General features: G+C 35.6%; 1 protein-coding gene across 1 annotated transcript in view; it reads right to left on the bottom strand.

The window, feature by feature from the left end:
- Positions 1-19782, bottom strand: part of LOC115218431 — a 598209-nt gene that overhangs the window by 1032 nt on the left and 577395 nt on the right. The window contains exons 11-13 of the mRNA XM_029788240.2: positions 8409-8558; positions 2853-2953; positions 1447-1558 (exon numbers count right to left, since the gene is read on the bottom strand). Of these exons, the coding sequence (XP_029644100.1) occupies positions 1447-1558; positions 2853-2953; positions 8409-8558 (363 nt within the window). The remainder of the gene's footprint in view (positions 1-1446; positions 1559-2852; positions 2954-8408; positions 8559-19782) is intronic.

Raw genomic sequence — 19782 nt, 5'->3', positions numbered from 1 at the left:
AATAAATGGTTAAGTAAAAGCAGAAGTAATGTGTCTGTCTGTGAGTGCTTCTTTTAGATCACTGATACTCATCCATTGTTTGCTTTGTGAACCCCTTTCATTCGTAATTTATTCTTCTGGACCCTAACAAACATTTGCTGTTTAAAATCTATTATATTTTTATAATTGATTATTAGAAATTGTAGCAGAAAATTGTTGAAATAACTTGTGTATTGTAATCGTATTGAAAGTTTTAGCAGCAAAATATTACGTGGACCCCCATGGATCTTGTGGGCCCTCATGGGTCTTGTGGACTACATGGGTATTCTGGACCCCTGCTGAGAACCACTTTTGTAGATTGTGCTTAGGTGAAATAAAACTTGGCATAGAAGAGTAAAAGTGAGACAGTGAACACACATGTAAGCTGAATACAGAAAGACAGGTATGAGAGCTAGAGGTAGACATACAGTGTACATAATAAAGGACAAGAATAGACAAGAGTGGATGTCAGGAGTAGTGTTGGTATATTTTAGGAGGGTGTGTTGTCCTGACAGTTGATGTAAGTAGTTTAGTCCATACTTTGATAATTCTTAATATGAAATACATATGTGATTGTGGTTATTAAGGTCAACCTTTTGGTTGATCCTATCACTGATAATGTTGTGTCGACCAAAGTTGATGACTTTTCTCTTGAAAATAGACATTAATGTCAATCAAGAATACATCTTCAAGTATATCATATATTAGCTTTCACATACATATAATAATAGAGTCAATCTAAATGGGATAACGGTCAGGTGATATATAAGATCTTTTCGGTTTGAACGGCAGTTTTTAACATCATTTCTAGGTAACTAAACACTTTTAAACTTCGTATACTGGTAGAATGTGTTTATAAAACATATTTTTCTCTAGGCTTTATTGAGAAAATTCTATAGTTTGTAAGATATTTGTTGTTTTTTCTTCAATTTCTGCAATTTCAACCAATGAATGACGTCTATTGAGGTAAAAAAAACATTCTGTGCCGTATGAATATGCCCCGCGTTAAAGAAAAAGATTGGGTTTATTTACATTTGTGAAGAAAAAACAAATACCCTTCCCCCCACCCTTAACCCTAACTAACCCTAACCCCAAAACAGATAGAAATGCAATAGATCGATACAAGGGTCATAATTATGGGTGACAATTTCATATGACACCGCTAGAAAAAAAAACTTCCGTTCAAACCGAAAAGATCCAATATATATGGTGGTGGGTGCTGTCTTGGTACGCCTTGGTACGTGTGAATATGTGATTTTGTCAATATGTGTATTTGATTTTAGAACTAATAGGTAAAATGCATTCATTTCAGACATAGTTTCATTACATTTATTATTAGTGTTATTAATGGTAGTATTATTATTATTCTTATTAACAAAATTGATGATTTCACAAATTTACATTTGAAGCTGTTTTATGTCAACTCACCTTCAGGTTTTGTAAGATGTATACGTAGTGTTTTGTTCATTATCATTAAATTGTCCGAACTACAAGTCGGGTCAGAATATAGATCCATGGCATCAAGACTATCTGCAAATGTCTGTGAAAGAAATAATGAAGAATTAGGTGTTTGAATTCATCATTTACACATATTTGAAGTTTAATATGATATGGCCCAATATAATACAGTTCTATATTTAAGAGATGAGGAATTATTTACATTATTTATATTATTTACATTCAACAGATTTTTGCCGTCATCTTGTTTGTTGTTAACACAACATTTCGGCTGTATACTCTCCAGCCTGTGGGCATATCACGTAGTGGTTAAGAGCGCGAGCTACTAACCCCAAGATTCCAAGTTCAATTCCAAGCAGTGACCTGAACACTAACAATAATAATAATAATAATAATAATAATAATAATAATAATAATAATAATAATAATAATAATAATAATGATAATATTAACATCGAAAAATACATTAGGAATGAGAACCCAGGTTCAAATTTCCCCAAGACACCTGAAGAAGGCTGGAAGGTATATCAGCCGAAACGTTGTGATAACAACAAACAAGATGAGGACATTGAATGTAAATAATGTAAATAATGTAAATTATGGTCAAATATAAATTGGCCCTTTGTTGCAAACAAGTTACAAATATCTATTGAAATTGCTCAGATATTTAACATGTAAATCTTAATATTTTGCCAAATATCACATAAAATGGTTTGTATAAAGCAATGAAGCTATTAGGCCAAAGTACCTGAAGATCATTTGTATGTTCATTTGATTAACAGGTTCATCTACAATCGAAGCACAACTGTGTTGTTACAAGTCCCCTCTACAACCATGTATTAGCATATCTGTTAGTTTCCCCTTGTTTATAATTATATCATCACCATTATTATCATAAGTATTATTATCATCATCATATTTATATCACCATCATTATCACCATTTAAAGACCATTTTCCATGCTGTCATGGGTTGGCCAGACCTAGTAAGGTCGGAAGCCGCACCAGGAAGTATTGTCTGTTCTGGCATAGTTTCCATGGCTGGATACCTTTCCTAACATCCATGACTCCATAATGAAACCTGGGTGCTATCTATTTGGCACTAGTACTTTTAACATGACACTAGCATGATACAAAAACACACATTTCCGCCCACACAATGATGAGCGTCCATGCAATTTCCACGAACCAAATTCACTCACAAAACCTTAGTTGACCTGGGGCTATAGTGGAAGAGACTCGCTCAAATTACTGAACAGTAGTACTGGAGACAAAGACTGTATGCTTCTGAATGAATTTCTTAACTCTCAGTAATCCAAAGAAACAAAAAAAAATCAAAAAACAAGACCGAGTAATCAGTTTCTGAAATCTACTTACCAAACAGTAGCCCGTTGTTCGTGTACCAGTTGTGGGCTTCTGGGTGATCAAATGCAAAATATGCTCATTGCCCCATGAGAAGAGGCACTGCACAATTTCAACTGAAAGAAGATAGAAGATTGACATAAGACTATTTCAAAAATTCAATTCAATTTTTATTGGCTCAAAAACCAAAAGCAAGGACATGTAGGGAGACAGGGAGTTATGTACAGGGAGGGTGGTCATACAAAGAATTCAGGCCATTTCTGGTCAAGAGAGACTTTAAACCGAGCGGTCATCGGCATCTTCACTATCTCGTCCGGAAGCTTATTCCACGGATACGCAACCCGGACGGAGAAAGCCCCTCTCCTTCGATTGAGATTTAGCAATCAATTAGTAATAAAATCATAATTTCAATATTTGTCAATCAGCTTTACAATAATTCATCATTCTTTCATCATAATAATATTGTTATGCTCCATGTTATTTCATTTCAACATTCTTATTTTGATTAATCTTATTCACGCTGTCTGTCCATATCCATCAACTTCATATTCATAGCTACCATCATTTGCAGAACCAGATACACAATCAATAGTTACAACAGTGGTAAGCCACAATACAAACAACACCACATATACACCACACCGTCTCACACACACACACACACACACACATATAAGCATACATACCTATATAAAATCTATGGACAGTGTATGTGTATGTATATATGTATGTGTGCATGTGTATATATATATACTTTGATACTTTGATAGGTTTCGGCCATTATTGGCCCAGGCCATGTCTAACTTAATAGCACCACCTGGTATATATATGTACACACACACACATGCATAGTCCCTGTAATTCCTATATGATATAACAGTATTGAACAGCAAAGTATCGTTTGTGAATATATGTACTTATTATGCTTTTAAATAAAGAGATAATTGATATGCATGTGTGCAAGAAAATTATATTTTTATGTATTTGTTGACCAGAATTTGCTAAAATGTCTAATATGGAATTGATAATATGGAATACAAAAATATATATATGTCCTTCTTCCCTTCTTTCCTGAGCGCCCAATAATACTATATTTGTTCCACGTCCTCGAGTTGTTGTGGTTTTCTGTGTTTTCTTGTTTGGATTAACTATGTATATATATATACATTTATATATATATATATATATATTCTCTTTACTCTTTACTCTTTTACTTGTTTCAGTCATTTGACTGCGGCCATGCTGGAGCACCGCCTTTAATCGAGCAACTCGACCCCGGGACTTATTCATTGTAAGCCCAGTACTTATTCTATCGGTCTCTTTTGCCGAACCGCTAAGTAACGGGGACATAAACACACCAGCATCGGTTGTCAAGCAATGCTAGGGGGACAAACACAGACACATACATATATATATATACATATACATGACAGGCTTCTTTCAGTTTCCGTCTACCAAATCCACTCACAAGGCATTGGTCGGCCCGGGGCTATAGCAGAAGACACTTGCCCAAGATGCCGCGCAGTGGGACTGAACCTGGAACCATGTGGTTGGTTAGCAAGCTACTTACCACACAGCCACTCCTGCGCCTATATATATATATATATTATATATATATATTCTCTTTACTCTTTACTCTTTTACTTGTTTCAGTCATTTGACTGCGGCCATGCTGGAGCACCGCCTTTAATCGAGCAACTCGACCCCGGGACTTATTCATTGTAAGCCCAGTACTTATTCTATCGGTCTCTTTTGCCGACCCGCTAAGTGACGGGGACATAAACACACCAGCATCGGTTGTCAAGCAATGCTAGGGGGACAAACACAGACACATACATATATATATATACATATACATGACAGGCTTCTTTCAGTTTCCGTCTACCAAATCCACTCACAAGGCATTGGTCGGCCCGGGGCTATAGCAGAAGACACTTGCCCAAGATGCCGCGCAGTGGGACTGAACCCAGAACCATGTGGTTGGTTAGCAAGCTACTTACCACACAGCCACTCCTGCGCCTATATATATATATATATATATATATATATATAGTGTGTGTGACCCCTCTGTCAGGCATATGCCATGATAGATTGCTAGCCACTAAACCTTTTTCTACTTTCTCTCCCTGTTTATTTCTGTGTTCCTCTCTGTCGAAGAGCGTAGGCTCGAAACGTAAAAGACTTTCTCACTTCCCGAGCGTAAACATCAAACAAAAATCTGTTTGTTATATATATATATAATTGAGAGTATTATTAGGAAATGTGTAACATATTTATCTCATGTAACTCAAGATGTAATTTGTTTGTCTTTATCTATTTTAGTGTTGAGGAGTTCCATAGTTATATAACACGTATATTTTTTAATATATGCCTAAATACCTTTTATTATTCTCTGCCAAAATATGTATAATCTTAGATATTTACTTCCTAATTATTCTTTGTCTACTTCTAATGTTGTGAAGTCTATACTTTGCCTTATCATATCATCATAAAACCAAAACCTCGGCAGAATTATTCCCCATATTACTGAAATAATTAAAATTTTCTTTGTGATTTTGGCACGAGGCATAGCAGTGGCTGTGTGGTAAGTAGCTTGCTTACCAGCCACATGGTTCCAATCCATGGCACCTTGGGCAAGTGTCTTCTACTATAGCCTCGGGCCGACCAAAGCCTTGTGAGTGACGGAAATTGAAAGAAGCCCGTCGTATATAAGTGTATATATATATATATGTGTGTGTGTGTGTGTGTGTGTGTGTGTGTTTGTGTGACTGTGTTGGTCCCCCAACATCGCTTGACAACGATGCTGGTGTGTTTACGTCCCCGTACATTACCGGTTTGGCAAAAGAGACCGATAGAATAAGTACAAGGCTTACAAAGAATAAGTCCTGGGGTCGATTTGCTCGACTAAAGGCGGTGCTCTAGCATGGCCACAGTCAAATGCCTGAAGCAAATAAAAGAGTATGAGACCAACAGAGGAACCGTGTTAAGTCAGTTTCCTCAACCCAAATGTATGGGACTTTCATATAAAGTAAGCAAGTTTCATAAATAGCTAAATCTGTTCTAATTACTTGAGGATTCATCCTGTGTTTCTCATGATGTCAATGAGGAAAGCTATTGTCTCTAACCGTAATTCAATGCTCTATGCTGGCATACTGTTTGAGATAATTCTAGGATTAGTTAGCAATGGCTTAGATATGACAATCGTGAGCAGAACTTGCTGTAATATTGTGTATGCATAGCATGTTGCACAAAATATCAATTGTTTGTGAGCAGACATAGAATAATGATGAATTAAAGAAAATAGTGCTGTATTACCTTTAATTTGTAAATACGATCCATCTATGCAACTTTAAAGATAATTCCAGGAATTATTAATATAATGAAATTATATGAGAAATAATGATGTTTAAAATGAAAAGACAATAGAAAATAAGTATTGTCTTTCTCTCTCTCTCTCTCTCTCTCTCTCTTTCACACACACACTCGCGCATGTGTGTGTACCATTGGTCATGGGTACATCACTGATTTCTCTGAATACAGCAAAGATAACTATCTCCTTTAAAGATAGAATGTCAAATGTAATTTCTCCCACCTCTATGAAAGCAGACGTTTCATTAGTAACCTGTGTTAATGCTGAACTCTGCTACTGCCCAGAGGCATGTGTGCCTGCTGCATTTGTGCATTCACCACATATAAGACGATGGCTGTGTGGTTCATTACTCACCTGGCAATTTTGTTTCTAAATGGAGATCCACTAATATTAACGAACAGTGATATGTGTTTTGTGCTACATATACATAGGTATGTGTGTGTTCATGCGTATGTCTGTATGAACATGTGTGTGAAAATATATCTGTCGACATAAAGATATGTGAACATGTGTGTGTGTATGTATATATGTGTGTTTGTGTATATGTTTCTTGTCTTATGAAATTTCTAAGTGAAATTTCTATAGATACATTCTCTGATTCCCTATATCTTAGATACGAAATTTGAAGTACTTTCATTGACATCTTCAACATTCATAGACTTTCTCACGTTCACAAATTGTATGTGTTTATGACAGTGTAATATATGTATGTGCTTGCATACATCTATGATTGCGCACATGTGATTTTGTACCTGCGTATTCCACATGCGTGTATGATGGAGAGAATAAAAGTGTATTTGTTTGAACATTTATGTATGTATGCTTCTATATGAGAGCATATAATTATCATCCTGATCTTCACTGACAGCTGATTATGGAATAGCATTCTATGCTATTTGATAAATGTATGCACACATAACTATATATATATATATATATATAAATGAATGTATGCATGCATATATATATATATTTATATATATATATATATATATATATATATATACTCTCACACACAAGAAGTGAGTATATAAAATATTATCCGCATATGAGTCGATTTTACATAGTGATATTACATGTGTGTATGATACCAATGCATATATATGTAAGTGTAAGGAAAGAGCAAGCTAACATGTGCTGAATTGATGTATAAAAAATCTCAAATAAAAAAAAATGTATAGAAACGCTGGAAGGGACAGCATTGAAAAGAAATGTATCTAAGTTATCAAAAGGAGAAATAAAAATAAATATATGTACATATTAAAAAAATACTGAAAAAGCGATATGAGAATAAATATATATCTAAATCGATTGAGAATCGACTTCAGATTATCCAACGATATTTACTGCGAAAAATAACGAAATAAATTTAAATATTTTCATTTTGCTTTTTTCGTTTTGTTTTTCCTAAGAAAATGTAAGGAAACGTGCAGAGGAATATATTAACTTTTGTGACATAGCCAAAACAATTCCACGTGATTTTGCTCACTCATACAAAAAGTCACACGTTAAACACATATATTTGACTTAACAAACGCTTCAGCTTTATAGAGTGTATAATATACATTTTAGCATCAAGACTTATATCACTTTTAGCTTATATAACTATGTGCATGTGTGTGTGTTTGTTTGCACATTCCCCTTTGTATATTGCCCCACCCCAACAGTCAACTTGTAACTATCAAAATCCATCCACTTTTTCTCTAAGGAACCTGTCTCTCTAAGCATATCGTATGCCGAACAAGCATAATGGTCCTGGAAGGAACTGAAATTAATTACACGAGGCTACACATCATCACCTTCAAGGGTCATCTTCTGTTAGTAAAATTTCAACATTCACGTCACAATTCTTCAAGAAACTGAATTACCAGGCCCATAACATTGAATAGTTTTGATAGATCCACTAAATATCACCTTCGAGGGTCATTTCCTGCTACAACTGTAATCATATATGCCAACTGACAATAAAATTTCAACATTCATGTCACAATTTATCTGGAAGCTCAATGACCACGCTTATAGTACAGAACAGAGTCAGTAAATACATTAACAATCCAAAATACGTTAGGTTGTTCCTACTTATAAAGCTCCAATTTTTGAAGTAGTTTGCAATATCTGTTACACATCAGATATTCTGTCAAACAATACACACGCGCGCACACACATATATTTCCTCCATTTTCGTCTCTTTCGTAACTTACCTGCTTTATGCATTGAGGGGCAAGAAGCCTGGATTTCTATTTCGTTTTCGTTATGACATCCAATTATGAGACTTCCGACACAGTGAGATGTGAAATCTTTATAAGCGTAAGTTCCAGGCAGTGGACAAGGTGATGGTTTTGATTCGGCAGCTGTTAAAACAAAAGATAAAAAGTAAAATGATAATTTGAGCAGATTTCTATAAAAATCGTATAAAATGTAATGTATAACAGCCATATTTATCACTAAACATAAGCTATTTGACACTATTATTAAGGACTTTATACATACACACGCACAAGGTAACATAATTATGTATGAAATCGACAAACATCAATAATAATAATGATGATGTTTAAAAGTTTGGCACAAGGTGTCAAAAAAGGGGGAGGGGTAAGTCGATTACTCGGTACGTAAAATATTTTGCCCGGTGTGCTAACGATTCTGCCAGCTCACCGCTCTAATAACAACGATAATCGTTTCTGATTCAAGCAGAGCGCCCGTAATTTTGAGACGAGGAATTAGTCTATATCTTTGACGTCGATACTCGATTGGTAGCTTATTCTCCTGCCATCGGAATGGTTAAAAGTAAAATTGACCTCTGCTAGATTTGAACTCAGAATGTAATGATTCAGAAGAAACATCGCTAATCATTTTGTCCGACGCTCTAACGATTCTGCCAATTTAACAATAAAACAGGTAACATTAACTTTTTAATATTGGCAGAATTTCAGATTGAGGAGGGTTAGTCGATACCATTGTATCAGTACTTGGCTGGTATTTTAATGTTATCAACCCAAGAGAAATGAAAGGTGAATTCGATCTCAGCAGAATTTGAACTCAGAACGTATAGAGCTGGAACAAATACTACACAGCATTTTGCCTGACGCATTGATATTTCCAACAGTTCAAATATTAAAATAATGTTATTAGCAAAAATTGAGCTTAAATTTTGGCTCAAGGCTAGTAAGACAGGAAGATGGGATGAATCGATTACATCGAACCTAGTGCTCAAGTAGTATTTATTTTATCGACCCCGAAAGTATAAAAGGCAAAGTCGACCTCGGCGGAATGTGAACTCAGAACCTAAAGATGGACAAAATGCTAGTAAGAATTGTGCTCGGCGTGCTAACGATTGTGCCAGACACCAATAATAATTATATGCTTCCATGCGCAATTACTTTAAGACATTACTGATGTGCTTTTCGCAAAAATTCCAAAGAATTAACAGCCATCTCACTCTGTTATAGTTTCACATATCACGTGACCATTTCAATTTTCCTTAAATATGTAATGGAAATCTATATATATATAAGTGAAGTTGTGTGTCTGTCTCCTACGATTTAGATTCCTAACTACTCCCACATTTTGCGGTGCAGTGTAACCAAAAGCGGGTATCTTATAGTCGTGATTCATATCGAGCCCTTCTGGGTATTAGCGCGCGTCTACGATGAGTCTACGATTTGAAAAAAAAATTTACCATCATTTTTTCCCATTTTTAATGCATTTTTTTTTGCTATTATATAAGGGAAGTAACTCTCTAAAAATGTATTATTAAATCTCAGAACGTAAAAAGCTACAGTAACACCACACCTTTGTGGTTAGCCATATTGAGATGGCTATTATACTTTACATCTCTAAAAATTCTCATATAGTTATTTCCCTTACAAACCCGAGCAACGCCGGGCGATACTGCTAGTAAATACTAATTTCGTATCGTTACATAAGTGTGTTGTTAGTTTTAAGTAATTAAATTTGAAACATGTAAATCCTGAAGCTGAGTAGCAAATGCTTTATGTAAACACAGATGACACTAACTAAATATCATCTGGATTAAAAGCGCATTAATTACGCGTTAATTAAATATTGACATTTTAAATCTTACCAGTTTGCTATACTGCTTTACAAACAAGCAATGTAGCGTACACTTGATCACTCGACCAACAAGAAAAGAAAAACAACCATGGCTCCCTTAAATATCTCTCTCTGTCATTTTAAATAAAGAATAGACACGTCAGATAATGTTGTCTTAGAGACTAATAAAAGGACAGGATGATAGCGATTAATATACTTATGCCCTCTCTTAATGAACGTTCCATCTAATTCCTTCCTATGAGAATGAACAAAATTTTCATTGTGTAAACATTTTGTGTTTCTTTGGAAAGTGTGTGCACATTCATCGTTGAAATTTGTTCGATTAAAAAAAGGTTCGATTTTGTCTTAGAAACCTTGTGTGCACGTATTTTTCTCTTATTTTGTGCGCAAGCGAATATGTGCACAGCATAGACTGACCACTGATCATAGCTATTTTCTACACGTGCTCATTAGAAATTAAAAAGAATGACAAAATTAGAATGTTTTTCTCTTTTGTTCTTTCCGTATATACTTAATCGTCACTATCAGTTCTAATTTCAAAAGCGATGACGTCTTTTACAACACTGATAAGAACTAAACCACACAATGAAAGATTCCCCAATGAAACCGCGGCTACAAGTAGTTTCACTTCAAGTTAGTGTTGATTGAACACACCTATTAATCAAATCTGTTGCAGCTGCTCCTCTCCTGTCATTTTCTTGGATGCAAATATACGAAGACATCCGTCATTTTTCTAAAAGAATGGTTAGGGTTATCTCTACAGAATTTTAACAGGTGTTAAAGCCAGCACTGATTTGGTTACCATGTTTCGTATGCGGAGACACCAGATGAAAGTGCATTGCTAACACAGTAGAACACGGTATCGCTTTATAAAAACGTTAAATATACTCTATAGTTGCATATACTTATAGTTGCATAACGAAATATAGTGTCACTAATTCTTTTCTAAGGAGAGCGTAGAATGTAATTTGAGAGATTTGGCTGCTATTTCTGCATATTCCAACGGTTATGTAGTAACAAATATACCCATGATCACCGTGACCGAGCAGGTTATCAGATATTGCTACACATCGTTGGTCACAATACGCTTCGCATTGTTTTAGCACAGCTTCAAAAGATTTTTGTTCAAATGAATCAACCCCAAATTAATTTTTGTTAAAAGCCGGACATACTTATGCGATCGGTCTCTTAGGCCGAACCGCTAAGTTACGGGGGCGTAAGCACACCAACTGCTGTTGTCAATCAGAGGTGAGGGCGGATAGATACAAACGACGCAGACACACACAAACACATATATATATACACATATGTATACGACGGGTTAATTTAAGTTTCCGTCTACAAAATCCACTCACAAGTCATTGGTCGACATGAGGCTTATAATAGAGGACATTTGGGAAGGTGACAACGCAAGGGGACCGACCCTGGAATCATGTGATTGAGATGCAAGTATCTCACCACAAAGCCACGCCTGCATCTATAAATATGTAACACCTGCGCCTATATATATATATATATATATATATATATATATATATATAAAGTATGACGTTACAACCAGCCAGGCAAAGTCTTCGCTACATTTACGGCACCTGCCAGAGGGAGTGTTTGTCCAGGATAGGAGTACTCAGCCATAGCAGGAGATGTATTAGGACATGAAATGTAAAAGCCGGACTAGATTATTTTATGCGCAACTCCATTGTCTCCTGAGAGAAAAAGGATGCCAACAACAACAACAACAATATATATATATATATATTATATATAATATATATATATAATATGTATATATATAATATATATATATATATATTATATATATATATATATATAATATATATGTATGTATATATAATATATATATATTATATATATATATATAATATATGTATGTATATATAATATACGTGTATATATATATATATATATATATATATATATATATATAATCCGACATGGATTTTACAAGTTTTATTCGGAGATCAAAAGAGTTATAAAAGTCTGGAATTGAAATACATGTGGTTATGTTACCTGTATGTCGAGCGCTCGAGCGGTTTTCATTCCCCCACCCATTTGAAATCTATTTTAATTCACAAATGCAGGCTATGGAAACAGTCGATTAAATTTACTCTAGTAATCGATTGGTACTTTTATTTATTTTGTTTTATTTTATTTTATTTTATTTATTTTGTTATCGGCTCCAGAAAGACGGAAAGCAACGACAACCAGAGCAGGATTTAAACTTACAACGTAAACGAGTAGTAAACAACACGTTGTTATTCTGTTCGACAGCGGCCATATTAATTCTTCCCCCGCTCCGACACTCACCCGATACACACATGCGTATACACACTTGATCACATAAATAATATAGAAAATATTATGACAAAAGTTTAACATTTTAAATGTAAATGTATTTTGGGAACATATTTTTTTAGAAATGAAATGCCGCCTCTTCTCGCTAATCTTATGTCTTCTAAAAGGAATACTCAAGTAGGACATTATATAAAACCACATCTAAATCTCACCAGAAAGAAAATATCCTTATGTTCATCATTCACATATGTCTGTTCAGGTGAATTTTTTTTCTATCTTATTTTTCTTCTTATTTCTTTTACCATCTTTAGTTTTTTCTATGTAGTGTATTTTAAAGTAGAAATCAACAAGATCACATCAGGAAATCTAGTCATATGGTATAAAATATCGAATACAACTCAAGTGTATTCATAGCAACATTATTATTCTTTCCTATATGTATATCTGTTTTCTTTTCATTTAAAACGAATACTTACGTATGTATGTATGTATATATATATATATATATATGTATATGAAGATCAATAATCTACTGTAAAAATATATGATCTGCTCTACAATACTCATATAAGTCTCATACAAATACAATCGATGCAACTCATACAGAAACTACTTCAAACGTAATTTCGCTAGAATCAAGCGTGAGATCCGCCAGGATGACGTCCGATTGGGACAATCATGTCTGTACATTATAACAATGGCAGCAAACGGGGAATAAAAAGCCATGCTATACCTCTGACCTTAGTACACCAAACCAAGGTCACTGAAAGATATATGCTTTTAATATTCATCTTAGTGAAGTTGCTTGCTTGGCTCCATAGTTTTTTCAATAATGGAGTAGTGTGTGTGTGTGTGTGTGTATACAAGAAGAGAGAGAGAGAGAGAGAGAGAGAGAGAGAGAGAGAGATAATCATTGTTCCTATCATCATCATTGCCATCGTTATATCACCAACATTATGATCTTCACTATCATCATGAATATGATTAATGTACATTTTTTATATTATTATTAATCACATTGTAACCATCATCATCATCATCATCATCATCATCATCATCATCGTCATCATCATCAGAAGTAGTTACCGTAGTTGAAGTAGTTGTTTTATTCTGACATTTAATATTTTATTTTCTTCCAAAGTTTTTTCTTCTTCTTCTTCTCTATATTACGTTCGATCAGTTTTATCTCTTTGGTGTTGTCTCCGAGATTAATTTTATCGGCCATTGCACTGAAGGAGTTAAAGTGGTGGTAGTAGGAGAGATACTGGGTATCGGTGGCAGTGGACCTGATAACAATAATAATGATGATGATGATGATGATGATGCATGATGGTTATACGCTGCTTAATTTCTTTTACTTTTTTTTTCTTCTTATGCACAAATCTGTCTGAGCTGATCTGTTGCTTGCTTGTATCGATAGTCTGTTGGAGGAATAGGCAATGGTGATCGAATAGGCGAAGAAAGAGAAGCGAGGAAACTAGAATCAAAAGTAATATATATTCATATGTATCTGCATAAAAATATATACATTTATATACATACTTGTGTATATGTGTATATATATATATATATATTATATATATATATATATATATATATATATTATATATATAGGGTAGCGAATATTCTTAGAAATATCACCACCAGTGGCCTAGAATGTATAAATAGTCAATAGACAACATTCTCAATACAAAATAGTGTACATTTAAACACAAGAGAAAACTACCTTTAACAGGTAATTTTTACACGCTTGAAGAAGCAGTCAAAACGACCAAAACCACATTCTAATAGTAATTTTCGACGGGAATGAAAAATAAAAACTTTTACTTTGTTATTTTTGGCGGTTATACCTAGGTTTCGAATTTCTTTTGCAAATAAAATAATTTGCTAAGCGAATTCTCATCAGTAACCGTGCTTCTTCAGGCGTGTAAAAATTACCTTTTAAATGTAGTTTTCTCTTGTGCTTAAATGTACACTATTTTATATATATATATATATATTATATATATATATATATATATATATATAATATATATATATATATACATATACATATATACATACATACACACACACACACATGTACGTAGTAGTATGAAGGTGAAACACCCAGAATGGCTACTGCCATGTATTTGAGTGTTATTTAAAACATACTTATTTGCCCTTTTTTACTTACATCTCTAACTGCACTGTGTTAAAACTTTTACCGCATTTTCGTTTCACTTACAAAAATTACCTAAGACGTGTTTTATAGGACGGGTAGTGGTGACAAATATCTCATCCCCTGTATTATTGTTGGAACTTGACTGACATGTTTATCCCCGGTTACAAGAGTATCAGATTGAAGCGTCTTCTATTCTGTCTTCCGGGTGGACTGCTTTCCCACTGGTCTGGCGTTCTATCTGCTGCCACCACCATCCGCATTGTGTTAGGCACAGATCCATACTGCAGCGGCACCAGGAGTAGAGGTTTCTTTACGGAGTACTCGTGTTGTTACCATTGGTGTGAAATGTCTTCATGTAGCTCATCTCCCTGTAGTTGTAGTCCTGGGTGAAGCGAGGACCTTAACAGAAGCCTCACATCCACAATGTTATCAGGTGCACGCCATTATATCCCATTCAGGCACCCTTCATTATTTATTAAACTATATATTTATTATGGAGGCGCAATGGCCCAGTGGGTAGGGCAGCGAACTCGCCGTCGGAGGATCGCGGTTTCGATTCCCAGACCGGGCGTTGTGTGTGTTTATTGAGCGAAAACTCCTAAGGCACCACGAGGCTCCGGTAGGGGAGGTGGCGACCCCTGTTGTACTCTTTCACCCCAACTTTCTCTCACTCTTTCTTTCTGTTTCTTGAGTAACGTTGTGATAGACTGGCGTCCCGTCCGGCTGGTGGGGGGGTGCACATACGTCATAGAAACCGGCTAAGCTTGAAAAGGACGCATAAAATTTTTAAATATTTATTAGAGCATTTTATGTTTTTTTTTAATTTGATAATTTTTTTGCAAATCGCCAAGCTTTACGTCTTCGTAATTGTCCACCCCACATCCGTCGCCTTAATGGCAAATAAATCATCCTCGATGCATTCATCATTACCATCATTTTTATTTTTATTATTAAGGCGTTAAACTGTCCAATGCGTCAGACAAAATGCTTAGCGGTATTTCTTCCGACTCTTTGCGTCGCGACCTCAAATTCCGTCGAGGTCAACTTTGTCTTTTATCCGTTCGGGATTGAGAAAATCAGTGCCAGTCGAGCACTGGGATCGATGTGATCGACTTCTCCACCCTCAATAAAATTACGATCCGCACACCAAAATTTTAAATAATAATTATTTTTATCGGAACCAACAGATGGAACAAAAACAAAAACTTAACATGGACTTTTGCAAAATAACTAAACAAAAATAAAGAAAAGCGGAATGCAACAGCAACAGCTATACCATTAACATTAAAATCAACATCAAGGATAAAGCCCAACCCCACCACCACCATCAATAACAAAAATACCAATAACAACAGAAATAACATTATTAAGGTTATCAGTTTTTGTGGTAGTTGTTTTTGTAATTTTTGTTGTTGTATAAACCAGCCGCCCTCTTAATAAATACTACAGCAATATTTAATGGACAATTTGAACTTATGCCAGTCTTTGCAGTGTTTCCAAGGAGTGAACTGTTTTGGAGATAGGATCTATAATTTATGGAGGAATTCTAACCATATAATCACAGATAAAGTTATAGGCACCTATAAATCATACACACTATTGATTTAGCATTACCATTTGTCCCGTTTGGTTGTTTGTGTTGTTAGTATTTACGTTGTTGTTGTTAGTGGTGGTGATTAGTGTTGCCTTTGTTGGTGTTAAAGCTGTTGCACATTTAACTAATAATTTTTTATTATTATATTTTGGCAATCACATTGTATGCATGCTGCAGACTGCTCATACCACAAGAATTTTCAGTAACAACAAACACAAAGCGTTGCTCCATGACTATCGCCTCCATTGTCGCTACGATTAATAATCGTTTGTATCATAGGCACAAAACCGGAGATTTACTAATACGATTATATGGAAGCCAAAACTCAATACTCCAATGGTACTTTTATTATTTCGACCCTGGAAGGATGAAAGGGTAAGTTGGTTGACACTAGTGAGACTTCAACTAAGAACATAATGAACCGAAGGACCGTTCCAAATATCGCATAGTATTTTCACACCCGCGCTACTGATTTTACTAATCTTCTGCTCTCTGCTACTATGAATAATAATCATATTTAACCTAGACGTGGCCACAAATTTAAGGGTTGAGGGATGAGTCAATTGTAATAATCCTGTTAATATACTGGTGTTTTTTAAGGGTGATAATGCGAGTGCGCATGCAGTTGTTTGTTGAGAACATAATGGTATCATCTGATGTTTTCGATGGTTTTTCAAGGTTCTATGCTGGTACGAACATGTCCTCCATCTCCGCTAGATCATCCTACCAGAGGTTGACTCTCATTCGCCGCAGCAGTTACGGCCTGGAAGAGGCCTCGTGATAAGCCCCGCACCAGATGGCTGGATGTGACTGGGGAAAATCTCTGGGGTCTCGATGTCACCTTTCAGGATGCAGAGGAGCGGCTACGTGACCGCCAGCGATGGAGAGCACTGGTAGTCATGACTCAGCTCTAAGCATGATGACGCCTCTGGGGCCACTAAGTTAGAATGACCTCCAGCAAGAGCATGAAGCCAAGAAGCCAGAGCGGTGAGGTGGCAAAACCGTTAGCGGTATTTCGTCCGTCTTTCCGTTCTGAAGTTAAATTCTACCGAAGTCAACTTTGCCTATCATACTTTTGGGGTCGGTAAACAACCCTGAAATAATGATAGGTCAAATACCAGGTGAGTACTGGAGTCTATGTAACCAACTTACCTCCTCACCCGAAATTGCTGGCCTTGTGCCAAAATTTGAATTCAATATACAAATACTAGGATGACGAAAGAGAAAGTAAAGAGCAGGAACAAATAGTGCAAAGCATTTTGAGTCACACACTCTTAGACTATTACTTTAATAATCATAGCACTACTGCATCTACTAATAATATATTGTCAGTGGTGATGATGTTTATGATAAGTGAAAACCGGTTAGCTATTAAACTGCAGCTATAGAGTAGTGGTAACGATGATGATGGTCATGGTGGTCCTACTGACGATGATAGCAATGATTATTATGATGGACATATGGACTTTTTGCCGGCAGTGATAATGCAAATCATTATGATGATGATGATGATGAGGTTTATGGGAGTGTTGTTGGTGGAAACAATGAATTTCTTTGCATAGAGCTACTTGCAGCCCTTATGCATGCTAAGTAGACTGACATATGACTTCGTTACAATCCAGAGATCAATAACCCCAGATATACTATACATTCGCCTAGTAGAGTACATTTCAACATGACTTGGTTAATCGTATGGGATCTAAAGTGGCAACCATTACTGTAGCAGATGTCGTATTTTCTAGTTGTTGTTGATAATGATGATGATAATCATAATGCCAATTGGGAAGAAGGGAATGAGGGGGCACCAGAGATGGTTGGTGGTGATTATAGAAACGGAGTCGGGGGTTGGTGATATGATACGTCTTCGGTAATATATTTATATGTTTTACATTAAATTCATCTCCGACACAGAATACAGGATACCATAAATCATTAAAAAGATACATGGAGTAGGAGGGTGAGGAGTAGAGGGTGGAGTAATAGCTTCAGAAGAAAGCACCGCTAGCAGCATCGGACAAGCTGTAGCTATTGTACAGGCACGTGTAGTAACAAGTGTAGAATACTATGTTAGGTTATGACAACAGACAAAACCATATCCATGGTTTCCTCTCTCTCGGTTTTGTATGTCTTTCTGTATACACACAAACACACGTATATCTATCTATACGTATATATATATATATATATATATATATATATATATATATATATATACAAAATTTTGAGGATTGACCACTAAAAGTGGACAGCCTGTATGCTAGATATAGACGTCAAAATCGCCATTTTCCACGGAAAAATCGTTTTCTATTTCGTATATTTTCATTTGTCTTGCTTATTTTTACGCATTGGTATTTTGCTGAATTGTTTTTGAGAACACAGATTAATATCAATTTCTACCCTTATCTGATTATATATATATATTATATATATATATATATATATATATATATATATATATATACATGCACGTGTGTGTGTGTATTCTTTTATTCTTCTACTTGTTTCAGTTATTTGACAGCGGCCATGCTGGAGCACCGCCTTTTAGTCGAAGAAATCGACCCAGGACTAATTCTTTGTAAGCCTGGTAATTATTCTATCGGTATTTTTTGCTGAACCGTTAACTTACGGGGACGTAAACCAGCATAAATTATCAAGCATTGGTGGGGGCGGGGTGGAAATAAACACATTCACAAATACACACACATAGATATCCATCCATCTATCTATCTATCTATCTATCTATCTATCTATCTATCTATCTATCTATCTATCTATATATATATATATATATATATATATATAACGGACTTCTTACCGTTTCCATCTACCAAATCCACTCACAAGTCTTTGGTTGATCCAAGACTATACTAGAAGGCACCTGCCCAAGGTGCCAGGCAGTGCGACTGAACCCAGAACCTTGTGGTTAAGAGGCAAGCTTTCTTCCGCACAGCCACGCCAGCACTTACACATGCGCGCGTATGTATGCATTTGTGTTAGTGTGTACATTATACAAGCTGTGTATCCCATCGTCACTCGGTAACTTGCATAATAGAAAGCCTTTCGCAGACCTCCAGAATAGCAAACCCTCATATCTTGGATTTTCTCAGCTTTGACTGGGATGTTTCAATTTTTCTTCCAACCACACCCTTACAAATGATGAGTGGTTGCGGGGGTTAACTTTTTGAGAAAATGTTTTGAAAATTTATGACGCCTCCTTCCTTAAAGCACGTGGCTTAGGGGTTAGCGTATTGGCCTCACGATGGTAAGATCGTTGGTTCAATTCCAGACGACGCGTTGTCTTTGAGCAAGACACTCTTTATCGTTTTGCTCCAGTCCATTCAGCTGCCAAAAATGGGTATCACCTGTAATTCAAAGGACCAGCCGTGTCACATTCTACGTCACGCTGAATCTTCCTGAGAACTACGTT

This window comes from Octopus sinensis, linkage group LG13, assembly GCF_006345805.1.
Source record: "Octopus sinensis linkage group LG13, ASM634580v1, whole genome shotgun sequence".
NCBI classification, from domain to species: domain Eukaryota; kingdom Metazoa; phylum Mollusca; class Cephalopoda; order Octopoda; family Octopodidae; genus Octopus; species Octopus sinensis.
The sequence above is the reverse complement of the archived record's forward strand: the minus strand, read 5'-3'. Positions and strand labels throughout refer to the sequence as shown.